Source organism: Nelumbo nucifera, chromosome 1 (genome assembly GCF_055504915.1).
Source record: "Nelumbo nucifera cultivar China Antique chromosome 1, China Antique-T2T, whole genome shotgun sequence".
Classification (NCBI taxonomy): Eukaryota; Viridiplantae; Streptophyta; class Magnoliopsida; order Proteales; family Nelumbonaceae; genus Nelumbo; species Nelumbo nucifera.
The window spans coordinates 108,144,469-108,169,015 of NC_142649.1; the positions used below are offsets into that span (position 1 = coordinate 108,144,469).

General features: G+C 45.4%; 1 protein-coding gene across 1 annotated transcript; it reads right to left on the reverse strand.

Annotated features, from left to right (window-relative positions):
- Nucleotides 1-430: 430 nt before the first annotated feature.
- LOC104605955 (plant/protein) lies at nucleotides 431-23,169 on the reverse strand. Its single transcript, XM_010270920.3, has 4 exons — nucleotides 22,820-23,169; nucleotides 22,578-22,701; nucleotides 1,205-1,394; nucleotides 431-855 (listed from the first exon to the last, which is right to left on the reverse strand). The coding sequence occupies exons 1-4, from the start codon at nucleotides 23,012-23,014 to the stop codon at nucleotides 633-635; spliced, it is 732 nt and encodes a 243-aa protein (XP_010269222.1). The 5' UTR covers nucleotides 23,015-23,169; the 3' UTR covers nucleotides 431-632.
- Between the last annotated feature and the right edge of the window lie 1,378 nt (nucleotides 23,170-24,547).

Consider the following 24,547-nt stretch of genomic DNA (forward strand, 5'->3'; position numbering starts at 1 on the left):
GAGGCAAAGTTTGCATTTCTCATCCAAGCTTAATAACTCTATTTCGTCTTCCTTTCCAAGGAGAACGAAGGAAAACTCACTCAAAAGGATGAAGATTCAACCTTGCTCTAAGCCGCTCACACAGAACAGAAAGGCTCACTCAGAGCAATATGGCTTGTGTTGTTCTAAAGAGAACCTTTAAACACATAAAATCCAACTTCCCATTAGTCCATAACCAATGCAAACAAAGGGAGTTTCTGCCTCTCTAAGTTGGAAAGAAATGTAAGCACGTGAGTTGACGATGGACTGGACTTTGAGAGATGGGATAAATATTAATTACTAGTTGTGGATATATAATTACGTACCCGACTTGAACCACTCCGGATGTCCTACCCACTTCTTTGCTAATTAGAGATTGAAGATGAATTACGTAGAGTCCATCATCCTGAAATTAAGTCGAATTCAGTATCCTGCATTAAAAGTACCCTCATCTACTGTAAATACAACATTGCTAATTAAAAACAAAAATAAAAAAGCACACAATGTCTTCTCTGAGACGTTGATTTAATTCAATATTGGTTCTATTGAAATTATGAAGCATTTTACAGTTTACACATCCCAGCCAAACTGTAAGCCACGTTTCCAAGTCTGCACTAATCAAATTGCTGCCGGAGCTGCATCTCTGTTTCACTCTTCCAAGTAGAGTGAGTTGACTGGCCTTTAAATCTCTTATTCTTCTCCTTTTCCTTGATAGCGGATCCCTTTTTCTTTTCGGTTTCTTTACTTTTGTCCACAGGAGGGCGATCACCACATACTGGACAGACCATGCCTCGTGTGTTCGAGTAAGTTTTCGGTATTCCACATTGCAAGCACATCCTGGAACATAGAGAAGCAACAGATGGTTTTAGCAAATATGAAAAAAGGATAGATCACGATATCCTACTCATCAATTCATGAACTCAAATGAGTGAAATAACATGCCAAAAAGAAAAGTAAATCATAATCTCTCTTTTTTTTCTTTTTGATCAGTAAGGGTGGATGGCCAGTATCCCACACATCTAGAAAAAACAGAATTCATATGAGTTGAATGAATCCCAATCTGAGCATTCCCCTAAAACTCTAAAAAAGAATGGAATGAGAAGACATTTAATCATTGATCAAAAAGAATGAGAATACATTTAATCACCTATTCATCAGCTATAAACATTTCAAACAAGATAGGTACCTGAGTAGCTCTGAAGCATCTTTAGCATCAGGAACGGTTGCAGAAGGCACACGCTTTCCCTCTCCAGATACTGTATTCATAGAACCTTTCTGTGGTGGAACAGAGGATTTGGGAGGCAAGTTTCCATCAGTATCACTTCTTACTCGATCATGAATGCCAACTAGTTGAGCCTTTGCCTCCATTACAACTCCTAAAAGCGAAATAACATTGCATCTTTGGGTTATTTCTTAATGAAATACTAAATGAGAAAAATGTTGGTAACTTAAATCAAATGCAAATATCTTTCTCATTGAAAATATAGTATGGATCTTTGAACTCCAATAACAGACGGCTCTTCAAAACATAGAATTGGAAAATTAAACTTTACAAGCTATTATTAATTCGAATCATCCACCATCTACCTTTTTTCCTTTTGTCCTTTACCCACGAGGATAAGATAACACACGAGGATAAGATCTAGAATTTTGTCAAATTCTACATTATCATCACATTCCATAATTGATAAATTTCCAAGTCAAGAGCAGGTTGGCACTATCTGCCCATGTAGTCTAGGTCAGACGTTACACAAGTTGAGGAGCATCATAAATTTGGTCCTAGCCATGTTCTTGGCCTGACATTCTCCCTATCACACAGCATGAAAACCAAAGCAACAAATGTTCTTTTTCTCCTAGAAGTTCTGGTTTAGGGAAATTGTCCAGAGTTTTCAATTTGTTTTAACTTTCTTTACATTTCTTTTGCTTCTCTTTTCTTGTCTGTCTGGATGGAAGGGTTGGATTTCAAGTGGAACTGTGGGAGTATAGTTAGGGAAATAATTTGGGAGCAATGGAATATGTGCAAATTTTTAGCTAAGTAAACAACGTTGAGATGGCATTCTTCATTAGGAAGATGAGAAACAACTGCCAAGCCAAAGGACAGAGAGCCCCATGCTGACTCAAGTGAGCAAAGTGCAAGAGTCCATGGAAGGGATTTCTGAGGCCTAAAATTAACTAGAGCAATCTCTACGTTGACAATACAGCTCAAGAGAAGAGAGCACATGTGTCAGACATAAAATAATTTGGAAAATTTCTTTCTTATTAGTTTCATAGTAATAAATAGTGATCTTTAACTAATAATTACCATAATCCTCGTGAAATAAGTATAAACCCAAGATAGAAAATCAACATATTTGTGAGAAGAAAAATAAGAAAGAAAAGAAAACATACAAAATAAATAGTGATCTTTATCAATTCAGGTTTTAAAGTCCTAAAGGGTTTAACACTATGTTACTGACTTGTGTGCCGATTAAACCCAAACAAATAAGAAAATAATAAAAAAAAACTAGTATAAGAATAATAATATTAATACTATAAACCCACAATATGAATAATTTAGTCTAATAATATCTATTGCATTACTATTAATAACAGAAAATAAAAATATAAAAAATATTTTGTGGTGTCTTACATATAAATATGTAGGCGTTTGGGCAAGGCAACCCTCCAATAACACCTTATCACCTAGGGCATCACCTATGCCTAGGTGGGCGCTTAGGCATCGCCTTTACAACTATTAGGTGAAGTTTTGAGGTTGAACACAGAACAACCTTGAGAAACCAGCTAGCTAGTTTGTAACCTTTGGCGTTATACATCCATGCACTCATGTCTTGCTCTTGTCCTTTAATGGTTGAACAATGACTGACTTGTAACACAAGGTGCACTTGGACAAGCTTTAGGAAGTAGTATTGCTACTCTGGAAAGCAAAATGGCAAAAATCTCAGAAATTGTATTCTGTGAAGAAATTTGATAAGTAGCTTGTGAAATAAAAGGAAATAGAACTCTCATTTTTTAAGCATCTATTTTTGATAAGAACACTTCTAATGAGCTTCTACGAGGGAGCTCTTCCTCCTGAAATGGAATAGTAGAGAGAAGAAGAAGAAGAAGAAGAGAGGTTGAAGAAGAAAAGTGATTCAAATATTTTCCATGCACTCATAGGGTTTCTCATGCTATTTATATTGAATCAAAACAGGCTACTGTCAAGCTGCCTCCATGCACATGGGACTCTTGAGTTAGTTATGCTGATGTGGCCTCCTGGTGTAGACGAACTTGATGAACTGAACTACACGGGGTACTCTTCCTGAGCTACTGCCTTCGGTAATCAGATTTGGAGGTTGTTGGGCCTGGGCTTTGGTTGTTGCCTGCATACTGTAGTGCTGGTCCAGGATCCTATCGACCCCACCCGCTTTAGATTCAACCTTGTCCTCAAGGTTGAAATCAGGGAATTGTAACTGCAGTCTTGAGATGTCCTCCCATGTTGCATCTTCAACTGGAAGGTTCTTCCACTTAACCAGAGCCTGTTGGACCTTTTTTTAACCAGATCTCACCCATCTGAAGCCATGCACAGACTGGGGTTCCAGCAAGAGAGACCCTTCGTCTGAGAACTGAGGTAGAGAGCTGCTAACTCTGGCTGAAGGGGATAGGCATGGTTTCAGCAGACTCACATGGAACACTGGGTGCAATTTGAAACCAGCCGGTAGATCCAACCTATAGGCCACCTGTCCCACCCTCTCAGCTAACTTAAGTAGTGTGGTGCAAGTTTCTGTCAAGGTTGAGACACCACAGAAATTTGTCTATATGGCTGAAGCTTAAGGTATACATAGTCTCCAACCTGAAACTCCAATTCTCTGTGTTTTTTATCATAGGAGAGCTTCATGCTCTGTTGGGCTTCCTGCAGGTGTTAACTTCAGGTCCTTGAGCACCTTGTCTCTAGTGGAGAGCTATTCTTCTACTTCAGCTACAGCAGTAGATCCCTTCTCATAGGGTAACACAGCAGGAGGATCGCACCATAAAGGATTTTAAATGGAGTAGTACCTGCTGATACCTGGAAGGAAGTGTTATACCAGAATTCGGCCCATGGGAACCATGTAGTCCACTGTTTAGGCTTGTCACCATGAAACACCGTAAATAGGTTTCCAAACAACGGTTGACCACTTCAGACTGTCCATCAGTTTGCGGATGGTAACTGGTTGTGTGCACCATTCGAACCCTTAGAGCCTAGAAGTAAGCTTCCCAGAAATGACTCATGAACAGTGGGTCCCTATCAGTGAGTATAGAGTTGGGGGTGCCATGTAGTTTGGCTACCTCCTGAACATAGGCCCTGGCCACCGCTGCTGTGTACAGATGTGAGAGAGCTACGAAATGGGCATACTTGCTCAACATGTCCGCCACAACTAGTATAACAGATTTCCCTTGAGACTTAGGTAACCCAGTGATAAAATCCATGGTTATGTCATCCCAAACCTTGTCCGGTATGGGGAGAGGTTGTAACAGGCCTGTAGGAAGTTGAGTACTATATTTTTGTTGTTGGTAGATGGAGCATTGGGCCACATACTGTCGGACCATGGACTTCATTCCTCTCCAATAATAATGATTCGATAGCCTCTTATAGGTACAAAAAACTCCGGAATGACCCCCTAATGTGGAATCATGGAAAATACATAGCAAATCCCCATAGTGAACAAAGGGCAATGCCACCACTAACCTCCCCTTGTAAAATAGAGTAGAATCCATCACGGTATGCCCAGGCACAGAAGCTGGATCCAGTTCCCACTTGGAGCAGATCTATGACAGAATTGGGTCTCGATGGGCCTCTGCCTTTATCTGGTCTAGCAGAGGGTAAGTGGACTGGGAGAGACCCAATGAGTGTAGTTCCGCGGCTAGGGACAGGCTGTCAGCCATCGAGTTAGCTGAACCCGGTTTATACTCTATATGGAAATCATACCCCAGCAGCATAGTTGTCAAGGCGACAAGGCGCCTTTGGAGGCTCACCTCGCCCAGTCGCCTAGCAGTTTTGTATAGTCTTATAAAATACTTTCATATTGTTACTTTTTTGAGATTATAATTATAAAATAGACATTATTAAACAAAAATATTCATTTTTTGTGTTTATAAACTAATTGCTTTTTATTATTTTCTTATTTGTTAGGGTTTAATCAACACAAACTGGTGAGATACCGCTCACCTCGGAAGCCCCTTCGAGGGTGGCTTAACCTCTTGAAACAGAAAGTGGAGAGGAAGAAGAGAGAGGAAGGTAGGAAAAGCGGGATTCAGTGAGAGAGAAACAGGGGATATTCATTCATGCCTTTCATTGTAAGAGTATGGCCTTATATAGCTGGCCTACAGGTGTAATCATAGAGGGAATATCCTCTGATTGGCAGGATAACCAACTCTGGGAAATATCATGGAGGGAATATCTTCTGTCGGCAGAATCACCCTCTGTGTGTGTAACTAATTCTGAGGCTCTGTCGCCTGTCCTTTCTGCCTCCTTTGAGTACTGCTGATGGGTAGTGGCCTGCTCCACTCCCTTTGTTGGGTTCGGGGAAGGTATTTGGGTCCCAACAATTCCTCCCTCCTTAGCATTGACCTTGCCCTCAAGGTCTAGGTTCGGGAACCTCTCATTTAGCCTCAGATAAGATTCCCAGGTGGCATCTTCTGGGAGCAGCCCGGCCCATTCTACCTTGGCTTCTGGTACAACCTGCCCACCTCGTTGAACCCATCGGAAATCCACAATTTTGATGGGCTCTGTGTAAATGTCCCCTTCTTCAGTGAATTGGGGTAAGCTAGATGAGATAGGAGTATGATTTCCCACAGCCTTCTTGAGAAGAGAGATGTGAAACACCGGATGAAGCTTCGAGGTAGCAGGGAGGTCCAATCTGTAAGAAACAGGGCCCACTCTTTCCAGCACCTTGTAGGGCCCATAATACCTGGGAGCTAGCTTGTGCCAAGCCCGTCTTACCACTGAGACCTGGCGGTAAGGTTGGAGCTTAAGGTAGACAAAATCACCCACCTGAAACTCTAATGGGCGGTGATGAGAGTCAGCTGATCTTCATTCGTTGCTGGGCCTTTGTCAAATTGACCTTGAGCAGTCCAAGAATCTCGTCTCTTTCCAGTAGGCGAGTCTCTACTTCTGCCACCTTGGACGACCCATATTCATAGGGTAATATGGGAGGGGGTTCTCTGCCGTATAGGGCCTTGAAGGGTGTCATCCCTGCGGCTGACTGATAAGTTGAGTTGTACCAGTATTCTGCCCACGGAAGCCAGTGGGCCCATTGTCTAGGCTTCTCCCCTATGAAGCATCTAAGGTAGGCTTCTAAGCATCGATTAATGACTTCAGTCTGTCCATCAGTTTGCGGGTGATAGCTGGTGGATGGGTGCAGTCGGGTTCCTTGCAATCTAAAGTACTCCTTCCAAAATGAACTTAGGAAGGCAGGGTCACGGTCCGAGACAATGGATCTTGGTGTTCCATGCAGTTTTGCCACGTCCCGTATGAAAATGTCGGCCACCATTGCTGCAGTGTAAGGGTGAGGCAAAGCTGAGAAATGGCTATACTTGGTGAGGCGGTCAACCACTACCATGATGACCTCTTTTCCTGCAGAACGAGGAAGTCCCGTGATGAAATCCATGGAGAGGTCTTCCCACACTTGCTCTGGAATCTTGAGGGATTGTAGAAGGCCCGCGGGTGACTGTGAGGAGTATTTCTGTTGTTGGCAAGTTGGGCATTCTGATACATAATGCAACACATCCTTGCGCATTCCTACCCAATGGTAGTGACCGCTGAGTCTTTTTAGGGTCCGTAGCACCCCTGAATGTCCTCCCAACGCGGAATCATGAAACAACCGTAGCAGTTCAGTTTTGTGGGTGGAATTTGGAGCAACCACAAACCTACCTGATGTAACCGTTTTTGGTCACGTACCATTTTTTGTGATGTAAAAATTTTTTGGCTAAGTACCTCGTTGTTTGACACGGTGGTGACGTGCCTTGGTGATGAGCTACTTGGTGGCGAACTCCCTGGGGGAGAACTGCTTGGTGACGAACAGCTTGGTGGCGAACTGCCCGGTGGCGAGCTCCCTGGTGGAGAGCTACTTGGTGATGAACTGCCGGGTGGCGAACTGCCTAGTGGCGAACTGCCTGGTGGTGCTCCCTGGGGGCGAACTGCCTGGGGGCGAACTGCCTGGTGGCGAACTACCTGGGGGCGAACTGCCTGGGGCCAAACTGCCTAGTGGCGAACTCCCTGGTGACGAACTGCCTGGTGGCGAACTGCCTGGTGGCAAACTGCCTGGTGGCAAACTACCTGGTGGGGAACTCCCTGGTGGCGAACTGCCTGATGGCGAACTGCCTGATGGCGAACTGCCTGGTGGCGAGCTGCCTGGTGGCGAACTGCCTTGTGGCAAACTGCCTGGTGGCGAACTGCCTGGTGGCGAACTCCCTAGGGGAGAACTGCTTGGTGACGAACTGCTTGGTGGCAAACTGCCTAGTGGCGAGCTGCCTGGTGGCGAACTGCCTGGTGGACTCGTCACTTGACTTGCTCCTAGGTGGTCTGCAACTCAGAGGATGGTGGAGCTCCCTGGTGCAGCGCAATCCGGCTACCCTCCGCGTGAGGTGATTTTCTCTCCTTTGTAGGCGGCGGGAGCTGAGGGACCTGCGAGAACTGAATCAGAGGACCCGGAAGTATTTTCCCGACAGGGACTCTCCGATGCCTAAGTTAGCATTCTGATTACAGAGGGCTTGGAGAGAAATGAGAGAGCTAGAGAGCGGGGGTTACCATCCTTTTTCTCCCCTTTGACTTGCTCCTAGGCGGTCTGCAACTCAGAGGATGGTGGAGCTCCCTGGTGCAGCGCAATCCGACTACCCTCCGCGTGAGGTGATTTTCTCTCCTTTGTAGGCGGCGGGAGCTGAGGGACCTGCGAGAACTGAATCAGAGGACCCGGGGGTATTTTCCCGGCGGGGACTCTCCGATGCCCAAGTTAGCATTATGATTACAGAGGGCTTGGAGAGAAATGAGAGAACTAGAGAGCGGGGGTTACCATCCTTTTTTCTCCCCTTTGGCTTTGGGGGTCAGAGTCCTTATATAGTGGTGCCCTCGCGGGTTAGGTGGGTGAAAAGCCTTTAAACGGTAAGACGTCATATCCCGTCAGAACCGGGGTACGGTGATGAACTCCTCGAGGTTGTCAGGCTGGCGCTTGTGTCTGGCGGACAGGTCGGCGCCTGGGCCAGGTTGTCAGGTCGGCGCCTGTGTCAGTCGGCGGGTCAGTGTCCGGACCAGGATAACAGGTCGGCGCCTGTGTCGGCGGGTCGGTGTCCGGGCCAGGTTGCCAGGTCGGCGCCTGTGTCCGGGCCAGGTCGTTAGGTCGGCGCCTGTGTCAGTCAACGGGTCGGTGTCCGGGCCAGGTTGCCAGGCCGACGCCTGTGTCTGTCGGCGGGTCGGTGTCCGGGCCAGGTTGCCAGGTCGGCGCCTGTGTCCGGGCCAGGTTGCCAGGTCGGCGCCTTTGGCAGGCTGATCCGGCCAGGTCTCGCAGGCCGCGCCAGGTCACGCGCAGGCCGCGCCGGGTCGCTCGCAGGCCGCGCCAGGCCGCACAAGCCGTGCCAGGTCGTGCGCAGGCCGCGCCAGGCCGCGTGCAGGTCGCGCCAGGCCAGCCAGACCTGTGCCCGGAGGGGGCACCAACTTGGTAAGTTGTTGCCTGGGTGTTTGCTTAGTTGTCACGAGGTGCCACGTGTCGCAATTTCACTAGAGGGCCAAATCTGCCCTCATCAATTGCCCCCCACTCCCGAGCTGAGAGTAACTCAACGAAGGGAGTAGATTTCTTTTGGCCCGTAAGTCGACGAGCTAGTAAGTTTTGATCCAATTCCTTAGGCTTTGGGAGCTGCCAGTAAGACGAGGGGGTCTCCGCCAGTTCAGTAGTGTAACCCTTAGGCTCTAGGGCAACTTATAGTTCACTTTTGCTGATTTTGTTCCTGCTGAGGAAGCGACTAGATATTTAGCAATAGTGTGGCCCGCAGGCTTTGGGAGTGACTCGTAGTCTACTCTTCTTTGACTTTTGCTCGTGCCGGAGAGGCGACCAGGCCTTAAGCAGTAATGTGGCCCGTAGGCTTTGGGAGTGACTCGTAGTCTACTCTTTTTTGACTTTCCCGTGCCGGAGAGGCGACCGGGTCTTAAGGAGTAATGTGGCCCGTAGGCTTTTGGGAGTGACTCGTAGTCTACTCTTTTTTGACTTTTGCCCGTGCCGGAGAGGCGACCGGGTCTTAAGCAGTAATGTGGCCCGTAGGCTTTTGGGAGTGACTCGTAGTCCTCTTTTTTGACTTTTGCCCGTGCCGGAGAGGCGACCGGGTCTTAAGCAGTAATGTGGCCCGTAGGCTTTTGGGAGTGACTCGTAGTCTACTCATTTTTGACTTTGCCCGTGTCGGAGAGGCGACCGGGTCTTAAGCAGTAATGTGGCCCGTAGGCTTTGCCTGTGAGGTGTCGAGCTATGATTGTGCTGCATCAGCTTCGTAATGCCGGTCACCCACTCCTACAAGAAGCTACTAGGAGCTCGACCTTCGGGGCAGCACTACTAACTTCAGGTCGCCAGCTCACACGGGAGCCTTGGAAGGCTCGACCGGTAAGGGCGCCTATGTAGTCTGTTGGCCGTCAACTCCCGCGGAAGCCACGAAGAGCTCATCTTTGTAGGGGGGACCTTGCGGAGAGGACTGATGAGGCATTATCTGAATTGAAAGTAAGGTTGGTAGAGCTACTTAGTCTGTTAGCTCCCTGCATAGTTTTTGAGTTCATAAAAAATGTAAACTATAAAGTGATAGCTTCAAAAAAGTGAGGACTTAGCTTTGGTAAGATGAGAACTTAGCTTTTGTAGGATGAGAACTTGGCTTTTCGTAGCGTTTTCCCACAGACGGCGCCAATTGATGTAACCGTTTTTGGTCACGTACCATTTTTTGTGATGTATAAATTTTTTGGCTAAGTACCTCGTTGTTTGACCTGGTGGTGACGTGCCTTGGTGATGAGCTACTTGGTGGCGAACTCCCTGGGGGAGAACAGCCTGGTGACGAACTGCTTGGTGGCGAACTGCCCAGTGGCGAGCTCCCTGGTGGAGAGCTACTTGGTGACGAACTGCCGGGTGGCGAACTGCCTGGTGGTGCTCCCTGGTGGCGATCTGCCTGGGGACGAATTGCCTGGTGGAGAACTCCCTGGTGGCGAACTGCCTGGGGGCAAACTACCTGGTGGCGAACTGCCTGGTGGCGAACTGCCTGGTGGCGAACTGCCTGGTGGCGAACTGCCTGATGGCGAACTGCCTAGTGGCGAACTACCTGGTGGCGAGCTACCTGGTGGCGAGCTGCCTGGTGGCGAACTGCCTGGTGGCAAACTGCCTGGTGGCAAACTGCCTGGTGGCGAATTGCCTAGTGGTAAACTGCCTGGTGGCGAACTGCCTGGTGGCAAACTGCCTGGTGGCAAACTGCCTGGTGGCAAACTGCCTGGTGGCGAACTGCCTGGTGGTGAACTCCCTGGTGGCGAACTCCCTGGGGGAGAACTGCTTGGTGACGAATTGCTTGGTGGCGAACTGCCTGGTGGCGAGCTGCCTGGTGGCGAACTGCCTGGTGGACTCGTCACTTGACTTGCTCCTAGGCGGTCTGCAACTTAGAGGATGGTGGAGCTCCCTGGTGCAGCGCAATCCGACTACCCTCCGCGTGAGGTGATTTTCTCTCCTTTGTAGGCAGCGGGAGCTGAGGGACCTGCGAGAACTGAATCAGAGGACCCGGGGGTATTTTCCCGGTGGGGACTCTCCGATGCCTAAGTTAGCATTCTGATTACAGAGGGCTTGGAGAGAAATGAGAGAGCTAGAGAGCGGGGGTTACCATCCTTTTTTCTCCCCTTTGGCTTTGGGGGTCGGAGTCCTTATATAGTGGTGCCCTCGCGGGTTAGGTGGGTGAAAAGCCTTCAAACGATAAGACGTCATATCCCGTCAGAACCAGGGTACGGTGATGAACTCCTCGAGGTTGTCAGGCTGGCGCTTGTGTCAGGTGGCCAGGTCGGCGCCTAGGCCAGGTTGTCAGGTCGACGCCTGTGTCAGTCGGCGGGTCGGTGTCCGGGCCAAGTTGCCAGGCCGGCGCCTGTGTCGGCGGGCCGGTGTCCGGGACAGGTTGCCAAGTCGGCGCCTGTGTTCGGGCCAGGTCGTCAGGTCAGCACCTGTGTCAGTCAGCGGGTCGGTGTCCGGACCATGTTGCCAGGCCGGCGCCTGTGTCTGTCGGCGGGTCGGTGTCCGGGCCAGGTTGCCAGGTCGACGCCTGTGTCCGGGCCAGGTTGTAAGGTCGGCGCCTGTTTCCGGGCCAGGTTGCCAGGTCGGCGCCTATGTCCGGGCCAGGTTGCCAGGTCGCGCAGGCCGCACTCAGGCCGCCAGGTCACGCGCAGGCCGCGCGCAGGCAACGCCAGGTCGCGCGTAGGCCGCCAGGTCGCGCGCAAGCCGCGCCAGGCCGCTTGCAGGCCGCCCGTAGGCCGCGTGCAGGTCGCGCCAGGCCAGCCAGACCAGTGCCCGGGGGGGACACCAATTTGGATAGTTGTTGCCTGGGTGTTTGCCTAGTTGTCACGAGGTGCCACGTGTCGCAATTTCACTGGAGGGCCAAATCTGCCCTCATCACTACCCTTGAAGAAGAGATCAGGTCCCACAATTTGGTAACCTGGAACCTGAGAAGGGTCACGTTTCCACTTTTCCCTGATGTCTTGTAGCTATGGATCAGATTTGGCTTCTTGCCGTATAGCTTCAAATAAGGGAAAACTGGGCTGAGAGCAGGTTAGTTGGGCCAGCTCTTCTACCCGTGATAAGGCATCAGCTACTTTGTTGGCAAGCCCAGGTTTATACTCGATGTGATAGTCGAATCCCATTAGTTTACTAAGCCATTTTTGCTGCTCCGGGGTGTGCACCCTTTGTTCTGCTATGTACTTCAAACTTTGTTGGTCTGTCCTTATGATAAATTGGCGTCCCAATAGGTATGTACGCCATTTCTGTACTGCCATTACCACGGCCATCATTTCCTTGACATAGGTGGACTGATTTTGGTGAGCTGCTGAGAGAGCCTTGCTGAAATAAGCAATGGGTTGCCCCTTCTGCATCAGAACGGCCCCCACTCCGACACCCAATGCATCACACTCTATCTCAAAGGGCTGAGAGAAATCCGGAAGAGTGAGGACTGGAGGGCTAGAAACTGCCATCTTCAAGTCTTCAAAGGCCCGTTGGGCATCATCAGCCCACCCAAAAGAATCCTTCTTTAACAGGCGTGTTAGAGGGGCGGCCATAAGCCTATACCCCTTAATGAAGCGCCTATAATAACCGGTAAGCCCAAGAAAACCCCTGAGAGCCTTTACAGTAGTGGGCTTGGGCCATTTTTGGATGGCATCTATCTTTTTTGGGTCTGCCGTGACCCGCCCTGCAGCAACCACATGACCTAAGTACTGAATCTGTCTTTGTCCAAAGGAGCACTTTGTCAATTTGGCATGCAACTGGTGCTCTCTCAGAATTGTGAGGGTAAGCTTCAGATGTTTCATATGGGTGCCCCAATCCTTGCTGTAAACCAAGATGTCATCAAAAAGTACCAGAATAAATTGCCTTAGGAAAGGCCTGAAGATGTCATTCATGAGGGCCTGAAAGGTGGAGGGGGGCGTTGGTAAGACCAAACGGCATAACCAGAAACTCATAATGGCCATCGTGGGTCCTAAAGGCTGTCTTGTGGATATCATCAGCCTGGTGAACCCGGATCTGATGATACCCGGACCGCAGGTCCAGTTTGGAGAACACTTGTGCTTCCCCTAACTCGTCCAACAGTTCATCAATGAGGGGTATTGGGAACTTGTCCTTCACTGTAATCTGATTCAGGGCCCGGTAATCTATGCAAAACCGCCAACTACCATCCTTCTTCTTCACTAGGAGTACGGGGGATGAAAACGGGCTGGTGCTGGTCTGTATATGCCCCTTGTCCATTAGCTCTTTTACTGCCTTCTCAATTTCCAGCTTTTGAAAATAAGGGTATCTATATGGCCTCACATTGGCTGGTTTGGAATCTGGTAAGAGGGGTATCTGATGGTCATGGGCCCGGGGTGGAGGTAACTGGTTCGGTTCCTTGAATATGTCACCAAACTGATCGAGGATCGATCTTAGGGTCTGGTGTTGGGCTTCAGTGGGTTGGTCACAGTCCTGATTGTTTAAAATTGAAACTGTGGGCCGAATGCCTAAGTGCATAAACAAGGGCTGTCCAGTATCCTTGGAGGCCCGTATTATAGAGGCTAAAGTATCACCTCGAGAACTAGGGGGCCGCACCCCTTGCAAATGGCAGGTCTGTCCATTTTGGCAAAAATCCATTGTCATTCTGGCCCAATCACACAGTGCAGGACCTAGGCCACGTAACCAATGGATTCCCAAAATAATATCAGCCCCCGAGATTTCCAATGGGTGGAGATCTACCACGAAATTATGGCCCTGTACGAGGATCCTTTCCTTCTTACATACACCATCACATAACATTTGATTCCCATTTGCCACATGGATTGAAAAGAGAGGAGTGGGGTGTATAGTCATACCTAGTTGCTTTGCCAAACAGCAAGTGATGAAATTCAAAGTAGAGCCACTGTCAATTAAAACCATCACAGATCGGCCAACCAATCTTCCTTCTACTCGCTTGGACTGAAGAGGGTTGAGGCCCATGAGAGTGTGTAGGGAGATCTCGGCTCCAACAAGTTCTGGTTCGCCTGATATCAGCTCACAGTCTTCGATGTGCTCTGGTCTTGTCCCCTCCGGTTCTCCCTCTGTTTGAAGGAGAAATACTTGCTGGACCCGGCACTTATGGCCCGGCCCAAACTAATCACAGTTGTAACAGAGGCCCTTCTCGCGTCGGGCCTGCATCTCAGCCCACGAGAGGCGCTTGAAAGGCACAGTGGGCCTGGGTAAGATGGGCTTCTGAGAATCCCCAACTTGTTTCTGGGGTTGTTGTTCGGCCCACTAGAGAGCCCTCACATTCAGATAGGATGGCTTGCTGGTCCTGCACATGCTATCAATCTTCTCTTCTTGCAAGCGAGCCATACCCACCGCCGCCATGACTGTCGCTGGTCGAAGAGCTCTCACTTCCAAGCGGATGTCTTCTCTAAGACCTCCCATAAAACACCCAACCAAGGCCTTCTCCGGCCATCCGTGTACTCTGGTCGCCATTCTTTCGAACTCGAGCTGGTAGTCTGCTACTGTCCCAGTCTGTTTTAGTCGAGTGAGGAGTTCGTCATAATCCACGAACGCCGTCAGCCCAAAACGGATGCACAGAGCTTCCATGAACTCCGCCCAAGTTACCTGAGGATGGGTTTGTCGATACCACTGGAGCTAGAGAATAGCGTCTCCTTCTAGGTGAATGGAGGCGATGGCGACGCGTTGGTGTGCAGGGGTTTCATGATACTCGAAGAATCTCTCTACTCTGAAGATCCAAGGAATGGGATCTCCACCGGAAAAGTTTGGAAAATTGATTTTAGTAACCTTTCCGGCGGGGTAACCCCCAGTTCCCTGGCTACCGGAAACAGAGGCGTCGGCCCCTGTTGGCTGACTGGTCTCGCCGGACTGTTGTTGGAAGGCGAGGTTAGAGATGACCACCTTGAGATCCATGAGTTCGTTCAGTACTTGGTGGAACCCAATCTCAAGTTGGTCGACTCTATCTTCCATGGTAGAGTTTGCAGCATAGCTGGTCTGCAACCTTGCTCTGATACCAACTTGGTGAGATACCGCTCACCTCGGAAGCCCCTTCGAGGGTGGCTTAACCTCCTGAAACAGAAAGTGGAGAGGAAGAAGAGAGGGGAAGGTAGGAAAAGAGGGATTCAGTGAGAAAGAAATAGGGGATATTCATTCATGCCTTTCATTGTAAGAGTATGGCCTTATATAGCTGGCCTACAAGTGTAATCATAGAGGGAATATCCTCGGATTGGCAGGATAACTAGCTCTGGGAAATATCATGGAGGGAATATCTTCTGTCAGCAAAATCACCCTCTGTGTGTGTAACTAATTCTGAGGCTCTGTCGCCTGTCCTTTCTGCCTCCTTGAGTACTGCTGATGGGTAGTGGCCTGCTCCACTCCCTTTGTTGGGTTCAAAGAAGGTATTTGGGTCCCAACACAAACATTGCTAACTGCTGTATTGAACCCTCAAAGACTTCATAATTTGAACCAATAAGTAAGGGAAAAACTTAAAGTTTTGTCTAATCAACACATTTCTTCCTCCACATCTTCTTCTTCTTCCACCTTTTCTTTTCTTCTTTTCCTATAACAAAAATAGGGGTTCAGTCCCCATATTTTTTGAATTTTCTTTTCTTTCTTCTTTTTCTTCTCATAAATATGTTGACTTTCTAGACATAAACATGAAGTTTATAATTTTCTTATGAAAATTATGGATAGTTATTAAGGAAAGATGGTTATGGAACCTAGGGAACTACCTAGGATATGTATTTTTCACTTAAAAAAATCCATCGCCTAGGCGACAAGGCGACAAAGCGCCCCCCTATCGCCTAGCCTCGCCCATGGTTCAAAGTATCGATACGATATGCCCCGTATCGGGCGTATCGTATCGTATCTTTTGAAAATGATACGGTCCGAAACACCGGATCCCCAATTTTTTTAATAATAAAAAACAGGTTATAAGCTTTCCAAAAAAATAAAAAAAATAGAGTTTTGGCCGTTTCTAAGTGCTGATACGATACAGCCGAAACTCGTATCGTATCAATACTTTGAACCTTGGCCTCGCCTTGGCACCTTGAAAACTATGCCCAGCAGTTTGTAAGCCCATCGCTGCTGTTCCAGGCTGAGAACACGCTGATCCAACAGGTGTCGGATGCTCCTGTGGTCTGTCCTGAATGTGAACCTTCGGCCCAACAAGTAAGCCTACCACTTTTGGATGGCATGTACAATAGCCATCAACTCTTTTTCATAAGTGGTCTTGGACCGGGCAAAACCTTCTTGAAATAAGTGACCGGCTGACCTCCTTTCATTAATACAGCACCCACACCCTGACCTGAGGCATCAGTTTCGATAATAAACTCTTTAGAAAAATCTGGCAGAATTAAAGTGGGGGGAGAGGTAACCGCCTGCTTAAGGGACTGAAACGCTTGCTCAGCTTGGGGGTTCCACTCAAACAAATTCTTCTTCAATAGTTGTGTTAAAGGCACTGCAAGGGTGCTGTATCCCTGAATAAACCACCTGTAGTAACCAGTCAGACCCAAAAACCCACGTAAGGACTTCAGAGATGTGGGTCTGGCCCAATAAACCATGCACTTGACTTTTTCTGGGTCTGTATAGACTATTCCGCCCTCTATGATGTGGCCTAAGTACTGGATACGGGTCTGACCGAAAGAGCGCTTGCTTGTTTTGGCATAAAGCTGGTGCTTACGGAGAAGAGTCAAAGTGCTGTGAAGGTGCTCCATATGATCCTGCCACGATGGACTGTAGACTAGAATATCATTAAAGAAAACCAATATAAAGCGACGCAGATGTGGTTTAAAAACCTCATTCATAAGCCTTTGGAAAGTGGAGGGAGAATTGGAAAGCCCAAAGGGCATAACCAAAAATTCATACAGACCATCCAGGGTTCTAAAAGTTGTCTTGTGAATGTCGAGAGGGTGCACACGTATCTAATGGTAACCTGAATGTAAATCCAGCTTAGAGAAAAACACGGCTTGCCCCAACTCATCAAACAATTTTTCGACAAGGGGAATGGGAAACCTGTCCTTCATAGTAATGTGGTTAAGAGCACAATAATCAACACAGAGTTGCCCATCTTTCTTTTTTTTTTTTTTTTTTTGATAGGCTGAATAAATTTTAAATTTCTTCTCCAGCAGATCATTAACCATCTTTTCTATCTCCATTCTCTGATAATGGGAGTAGCGAAAAGGCCTTGCGTTGGTGGGAGCTGCCCCAGGTTGTAGGGTAATTTTGTGGTCATGGAGACGTACCAGAGGTAAGGCAGTGGGTTCCTGAAACACATCTGAGAAATCACTCAGAAGCTGCTGTAGTTGAATTTGCATTTTGGGGTTAACCAATCCTTCACCCGATTCAGTCAAAGTTGGGCCCTGGCCCATACCCCCCAGACATAGGAAAGTAGGACTTCCATAGGCGTGACAAGATTTCAACACAGCCTTGGGTGAATCAGTAATGGTGCCATTTGGTTCCATCCCTTGGAGACAGTAAGGAACCCCATTTAGGACAATGTCAATAGTAAGTTGGGCCCAGTCACAATACATAGGGCCCACTTGGCACAACCATGGGATGCCCAAGGTGATATCAGTCCCAAAAAATTCAAGTGGGTGCAAATCAACACTGAAGATGCATGCCTGTATTCTCAGTCCTACCTGTCTACATATCCTGTCACACAATTTTGTGGCCGTTGGCCACGTGGACTGCAAAGGGGTCTATGGCTTCCACTGCTATCCCTGTTTGTTTAGTCAGCCAGGTAGTAATAAAATTCAATGAGCTTCCACTGTCCACAAAAACCACTACCTCCCTACCCATAAGGGAACCCCGAATTTTCATTGTCTGAGGGGCCTTAATTCCAGTAAGTGCCTGGAGTGAAACCTCATAGGAGTCAGGGTCATCTGAATTAGTGGGCCCGATGGGTGGATCCTCAGCTTCTTTGGAATCATTCTCAACCTCCTCAGGTTGCAAGAGAAAAAGTTGTTAGGCCTTACAACGATGCGCTGGGCCAAATTTCTCTTCACAATTATAACATAGTCCTTTATCCCTAAAGGCCTGCATCTCAGCCCATGAAAGCTTTTTAATGGGAACTAGGGCCCGGGTCACAGTTCTGGGCGTACTTGGTTCAATCCGAGCCAGAAGTCCCCTTTGAACCGAAGCCCTTTCTGGTCTAATTGGTGGTCCGGGCAGGTTTTTAAGGAGCGGGCCCAAGGGATGGCTCATCTTCTTGGATCGGTCGAGCTTTTCTTCGAAAAGCCTAGCCAACCCCATGGCAGCCACCACCATTGGAGGTCACATGGCTTTCACTTCGAGCCTGATATCTTCCCTAAGCCCACCAACAAAGCTTCCCGTTAAGGCATTCTCCGGCCAGCTATGAACTCAAGAAGCCAGTTTCTCAAAATGGTTTTGGTATTCTCTTACCAAGACCATCTGTCGCAGCTTGGCAAGAGCTTCATCAAAATCATCAAACCCAGAGGATCCGAAGCGCACAATGAGTGCTTCGATGAAGTCGAGCCAAGTCAGTTGAGAGTGAGACCTCCAATACCATTGGTACCAGACGTTGGCCTCTCCATCCAAGTGAATCAAAACGAGTTGGAGCCTCTAAGAAGCAGGGATGTCCTGGTATTCAAAATATTGTTCGGCTTGGTTAACCCAAGGGACAGGATCATCCTCACCTGAGAAGACTGGGAAGTTAACTTTCGCACTCCTGACATGAGGAGCTCCGGCTACCCGCTGGCTGTCACCACTGGAGCCTTCCTGCTCGCCATCCTTCATCAATCGTGCTGATCCTTTCTCAAACTAAGATATGAAAACAGAGAGGGTCTCCTTCATTTTCTTCAAATCACCGTCTAGCTTGTGGAGCTATCCTTCCATCCTATCCATCCTTTCTTCCGATGAGCTAGCGTGGGTGCTGGGCATCCTAGATCGTTGGCTCTGATACTAATTGATAAGAACACTTCTAATGAGCTTCTTCGAGGGAGCTCTTCCTCCTGAAATGGAATAGTAGAGAGAAGAAGAAGAAGAAGAGAGGTTGAAGAAGAAAAGTGATTCAGATATTTTCCATGCACTTGTAGGGTTTCTCATGCTATTTATATTGAATCAAAACAGGCTACTGTCAAGCTGCCTCCATGCACATGGGACTGTCGAGTTAGTTATGCTGATGTGGCTTCCTGGTCTACACGGGATACTCTTCCTAAGCTACTGCCTTCAGGGCCTGGGCTTTGGTTGTTGTCTGCATACTGTTGTGCTGGTCTAGGATCCTATAAATTTTGCTTCACAAAAGTAAACAAAAGAACAAACTAGGGGAAGCCAGAGAAATGTATTCATTCCAATATCAAAAGTAGGAAAAAAAAATCTTTGCCTTGCAGTCTGTTTTGATGTTCTGATGTATTGTCTCAGTGGATAACCCTTTGTAGTAGTATCAAGGGGACCTCTCCCTTGGCCTATCTTTTCTCAGTTCAATAAAATTTCATTTTCATCTTTCAAAAAAAAAAGTAGGGAAAAAAACATTTTCTTTGTTCTATTGTGAAGCCAATATGGACTCATATGACTTTCGGTGCTAACTCTCAAGAACTTCCAGATGTTGATGACTTCCTTAAGGCCTTATTCATGATTCTTGCAGTAGAGGTGAGACTCCTAAATTTAATTATCCATATTTCTATTTATTGTTTAAGATATCATGTGCTTCGTTTATGAATCTAGTTCCTTGAATTTAAAGTATAGCTCTTCCTTCCAGTCTGATATTCCTAAATCTTGAATTTGATTTCTAGTTCTTGAATTAATTTCTTAATTATAGTCACTTCTTGATCTTGAATTCTTAAAAGAATTCTTATATTTCTCCATTGTTATCCACAGCCCAATAAACCTAATCTTTCCACTCCTAAGAAAATTCCAAAATCATAAGACCTAACCCCCCCCCCCACCCTTTTCCTATCTCCAAAAAAGTGAACTATTAAAAGCAAAATAGTGCCACCTAGAGCTCTAAAACCATTTTTTTTTATTAAAAGAAGTTTTCTATCCTTGACAAAAAAAAAAAATTGTAGGTTTCATTTATCTTACATTAATATGTGTGTTGTGGTGTTGTGGGAAAAAAATAAGTTTTTTAATGTGGTATATATCTGGAAGAACAGGAATAAAAATTATTTAAAAATAATTCTTATATGCCCTGAGAAATAGTAAGAAAAGCCCAGGAGTACACCCAAAAGAGGTCAAACTGTAATTTGGGTCAAGTGGCACCAACCAAGCCCAGAAATGATTAAGATAAACTTTGATGCATCTAGGAAACAGGATGAAAATTGCACTTATGGTCTATGGAATGGATGCATTGTTAGAAACTAGGGGGCGGATAGAAGTGGAAAAACTAATAATGTCAGCCGAAATGAGGGCTGGGCTTGATGCCCATAAGCTTGCCAAAGCGCTTGGTTTTAGCAACTACATTATTGAAGGTGACTTGAAGTCAACAATTGATGCTCTTGTGGGGTCGGCAACAACTATGTGGAGGTGCAGCATAATCAAAGAAGAGTGCTTGAATATTGCTCGAGAAAACAACATCAACATCACCTACAATCGCACTCACAGAAAAGGAAATCAAGTAGTTGACTGGTTAGCCAACGAAGCGTTCTCTGCAGCTGAAGTCAGGTGCTCTTCTTTGGGGGCCCTAAATTTCCTCTTGTTGTCACTTGTCAGATGTAATCGATAGCTCTTTTCCTAGGTTTTGTTAAGCTTTTCCTTGTGTATCAAAAAAAAATATGTGTGTTGTGTTTGTGAGTGAGTGAGAGAGAGAGAGAGAGAGATATTAGTGATAAAAATAACAAACAAGGAAGAAAAAGGAAAAAAAGAATGGTAGAACAAAATATGGATTTTATATAAAAATAGGGGGAAAGAAATTATATAAAGAAAATAGAAAAAAAGGTGCAAAATACAAAACCAAAAATCAAGAGACGGAACATAAAATATAAGTAATTAAGCACTGCTATTAACTAGCACTGGGTTGATGGTGCAATGACCCAATTTCTGTTTCCAGAGTCATTTTTGGAGCTTCACTAGCTTCTTGCTTTGGTCTCCCAATTTGTAAAATATCAGAAAGGGAAGAGGAGGGTTAAATGCAAAGCTAGAACTATAGAAGGATGCTACACTTTGAAAGGGTTTTAATAGAAGGAAGATTATTTAGATAGTAAATGTAGCATCAGAAACAAGAGATTTTTGATATTGATGAATTATTTAACTTAGAGTTGCCAAGTGGAGATGTTGTTCAAAAGTCTCATACAGCTACCATATATCATTTGAAGCGAAGGTGAGCACATGTCAATAAGAGAATGCTGGAGGTGGAGAGGGTTCACTTAAATTAGTGGTGAAGAGAGATTCAGAGGTGGTAGTGTACTGGCTCGGGAATTGAAGTAAAAGCTAGTGGCAATAGAAAACTACTAGGAGGAAAATAAGGCAGCTGGCTAGAGATTTGATAATTACTTACTCATGGATTCCAAGATCAGAAAACTCTTTGGTTGACTTGACACAATGCTAAACAAGGGTGACAGGGATCAACTATTCTTGGGCATTGTATGATGGATAGTTGAATTTATAAGAAAAAAGGGGATGGGGTGGGGGAGGGGAAGGATTAGGTAACAATTGCTAACCTATATTTCAGGGTCTTGGCACCTAACGTATATATTTATCTTTTACTCAAGATTAATAAAATATCAATTGTTGTATCAAAAAAGAGGATGTCAAGATGGATGAGCAGATGAGTGGCAAGTGAAGGGGATGTAAGGCTACAAATCGGCATACTCAAGGAACACTGAATAGAAGCCAATGCTAATAAGAAAAAAGAAAGTTCAGCTGAAATAGTGTGGTCATGCAAAAGAGGGAATGAATGGAGGCACTAATAAAACGGAGTAGCTGTTACAATTTACAAAGTATAAAATGGTAAAGAACAAAATGCATACATACATACTCGTGCACTGGGCTGCCTTTTAATAAGTATCAAGGTATGAGAACATAGGTGATAAACGGTGTTTCCAATTCTTCTTTCAATGGTCCAAAATACTTTGATTGTTAGAAATAATTACCAATTATTCGTGCACTGGGCTGTCCTCTGTTCATCTCTCATTGTACAAGGGCTTCATTGTTGTTGGTTTTTTTTAATGAAATACTTGACCTTACAGTTTCGAAAAAAAAAGGAAATAATTACCAAACTAAGAGAGGACAAATAATAAACAAATTTTAACAGGCCGCCTTTCTTCGCAAGTAAAAGAGCAGAATTGTCTTATTTGAAATTGGAACAAAAGACATTTAGTGGAAACATACATTGTATTTTCAGGGGGAAAAAATGGAAATCTCCTACTCTTTCTTCATGCAACCAAATACATGAAAAAAAAAAAAAACAAAACATTTTCTTCCTGAAAATCGGACCCAGAAAAATAAGAATGATTTCCACCCTTTCAAGTGCAAACATCGGAGACAATAGATAGAAAAACACAAAAGAAGTAACGGCAGAATACACTCCATCAACATGAAGAAAAATTGGAAACCAATGTAAAAGACAGGGATATCAACACTGTAATTACCCACTTGACTTTTCTTGAGAATGGCCTTCCAAAGAAAATCCCCCTTAAATAGTAGAATCAACACGGGGAATAGTAACAAGGAAGAAAACGTATACTTCCTCTATTAGTAATCAAAATAGTGTATACTTCTTTTACTTTTCTTTTCCTTTTCAGCTTGTGAATGCAAGGACAATTAGCCGTTGGGACAAGGTTTTGGGAAATAAACACTAGAAAGGACGCGTTTTTATTTCTTTTGCCATTCGTTCAAAGCTGAAAGAAACCCAAAAGAACATAACAAGGGATACAATAACAAAATCAAATCAAATTATACCAGCAGGCAGATCCTTCTTCTCCCTATGATATTTCCGACCACCGCGTCTCCTTGTCTTGTCGATGTCGTCAACAGAAGCATGTTCGGAGACGGAATTGTTAAGAAACTCCGGAGGTCCTGAAATCTCCAAGAACCAGAAGAAAAAAGGAATGGAAAAAAAAATAATAAATAGGTAGGATAGGAAATTCAAAAGGAGGAATTAGCTTAACGTCTATTGGGTAAACTAAGGGCATGAAAGGTACCTCGGAGAATGCCTCAAACGCGGATGGTAGCAATGATTTGCCGGACGGCTTGGGGAGATCGAACAAACTTTTCTCGACCCTCGAACGGCTGGAGATGATATCTTCTATGTCGTCGTCCGAGGAGTTCTCATCTAACAACGGCTCTTCTTCCTCTTCTTCAGCAGAAGAGTAGCCCTGTAATAGTGCTAAGCTCATTAGGTTCGTTCTCTCCCTCTCCCACAAGAAAGCTAGTACGGTAGTACCTATCCCTCTCCTGTCCAGACTCCTGACTCCAGAAAGAAGATGAATGACTCAACGCAGGACAGGAGGAAGCGCTCTTTCGTCAGATTGGTATCCACTAGAATAAATCCAGCCCATCGCCCAACCTGAGGACCATTACCGGCAAGTGGCAACTATACCTGTTCACGGGCTGGGTTCGAGCCGTGATTTGCATCTTTATTAATAGAACGCGTTCAGGCCCAAGATTATAAGCGATCCGCCTATTGGGCCTACATTTTGAGCCTGAATCCGGCTCTTGTATAAAGTTCGAAGCCCAGGCCCGAAGCCCGACTTACAAATTGGTCAAAAAAATAATTTTACTCAACAATAAAATTAATTTATTTATATTAAATTACCTCAAAACATAAAAATATTAAAATATCTTACTATCTTTTCAGAAAAAAGATGAAAAATAAAGAAACAATGTAAAATATATTTTTATTATATAAAAAAGTTGAGCTAGTATTTCGGGTCCAAATCTCAGGCCCAAAATCATGCTAAAGACCAAGAAACAATGGGCCGGCCTGCCCCGGCCCGTTAGACTACCCAGCTCATAAATAGTGGCAACTGGAAACTATACCATCCAGGACCCATACTATTTTTTTTGGACTCGTACGTTTTTTTTACAAATAAATTCATATTTTTATATTAAAAATAAAGTATTCCAATAGTTTCATAAGAACTATAAAGTATTAAATTTTTTTTCTTATCTTTGAATATTTCAGCATCCAATTCGTTTTTAATTAAAAAAAAAAAGTACTTATGTGGATGAGTAACTAAACTAGAAACCACTAAAAATCAATGTTTCAACCCGCCATTTATCCAAAAGCCAAATTGTTCGAATCATTACCTAGTCCCGTTTTGGGGACCCAATTTTCCTAAAATCTAAAAATTGGCCCAAAATTGTTGACTTAATCAAAAAATGTCTGATTCAGGCAATTGAACCATTTAACCATTCAACCCAATGTTTAGGTCAGAGGTTACATACTAAAATATGTTGAAATTTTCGAAGACTACAACTTTGTACTTAGTTGTTCGATTGCAGTGATCTTTGCCTTACCCCATTATTTTTGCCAAAAAATACCTTCTGTGGCTTCAAATTTCAATTTTTTTATTTTTTATTTATAAAAATTAAAAAATAAAATATAAATTACATCTAATATAAACCATATTTTTACCTCCGGATTATATATATATATATGCTAAAATGATGATCCCAAGAGACCATTTAACTAAATAAATATTGTCTATCCTTTTTTTTTCGGTGACTAACACTGTCCATTGGATTGAAAATTATACCCCACCTTGAATTTGCATAAATCCCATCTTACACTGTTACACAAATCCACCTGTTAAAACCCATGATTGGGTGCGATGATGCATCTTGTCCTAAGGGGAGATAGGTTTACTGGTGGGATCACATGGTGATCTTCCATCAACAAACAAGTACATCAAAAAGACTTCTCCCAC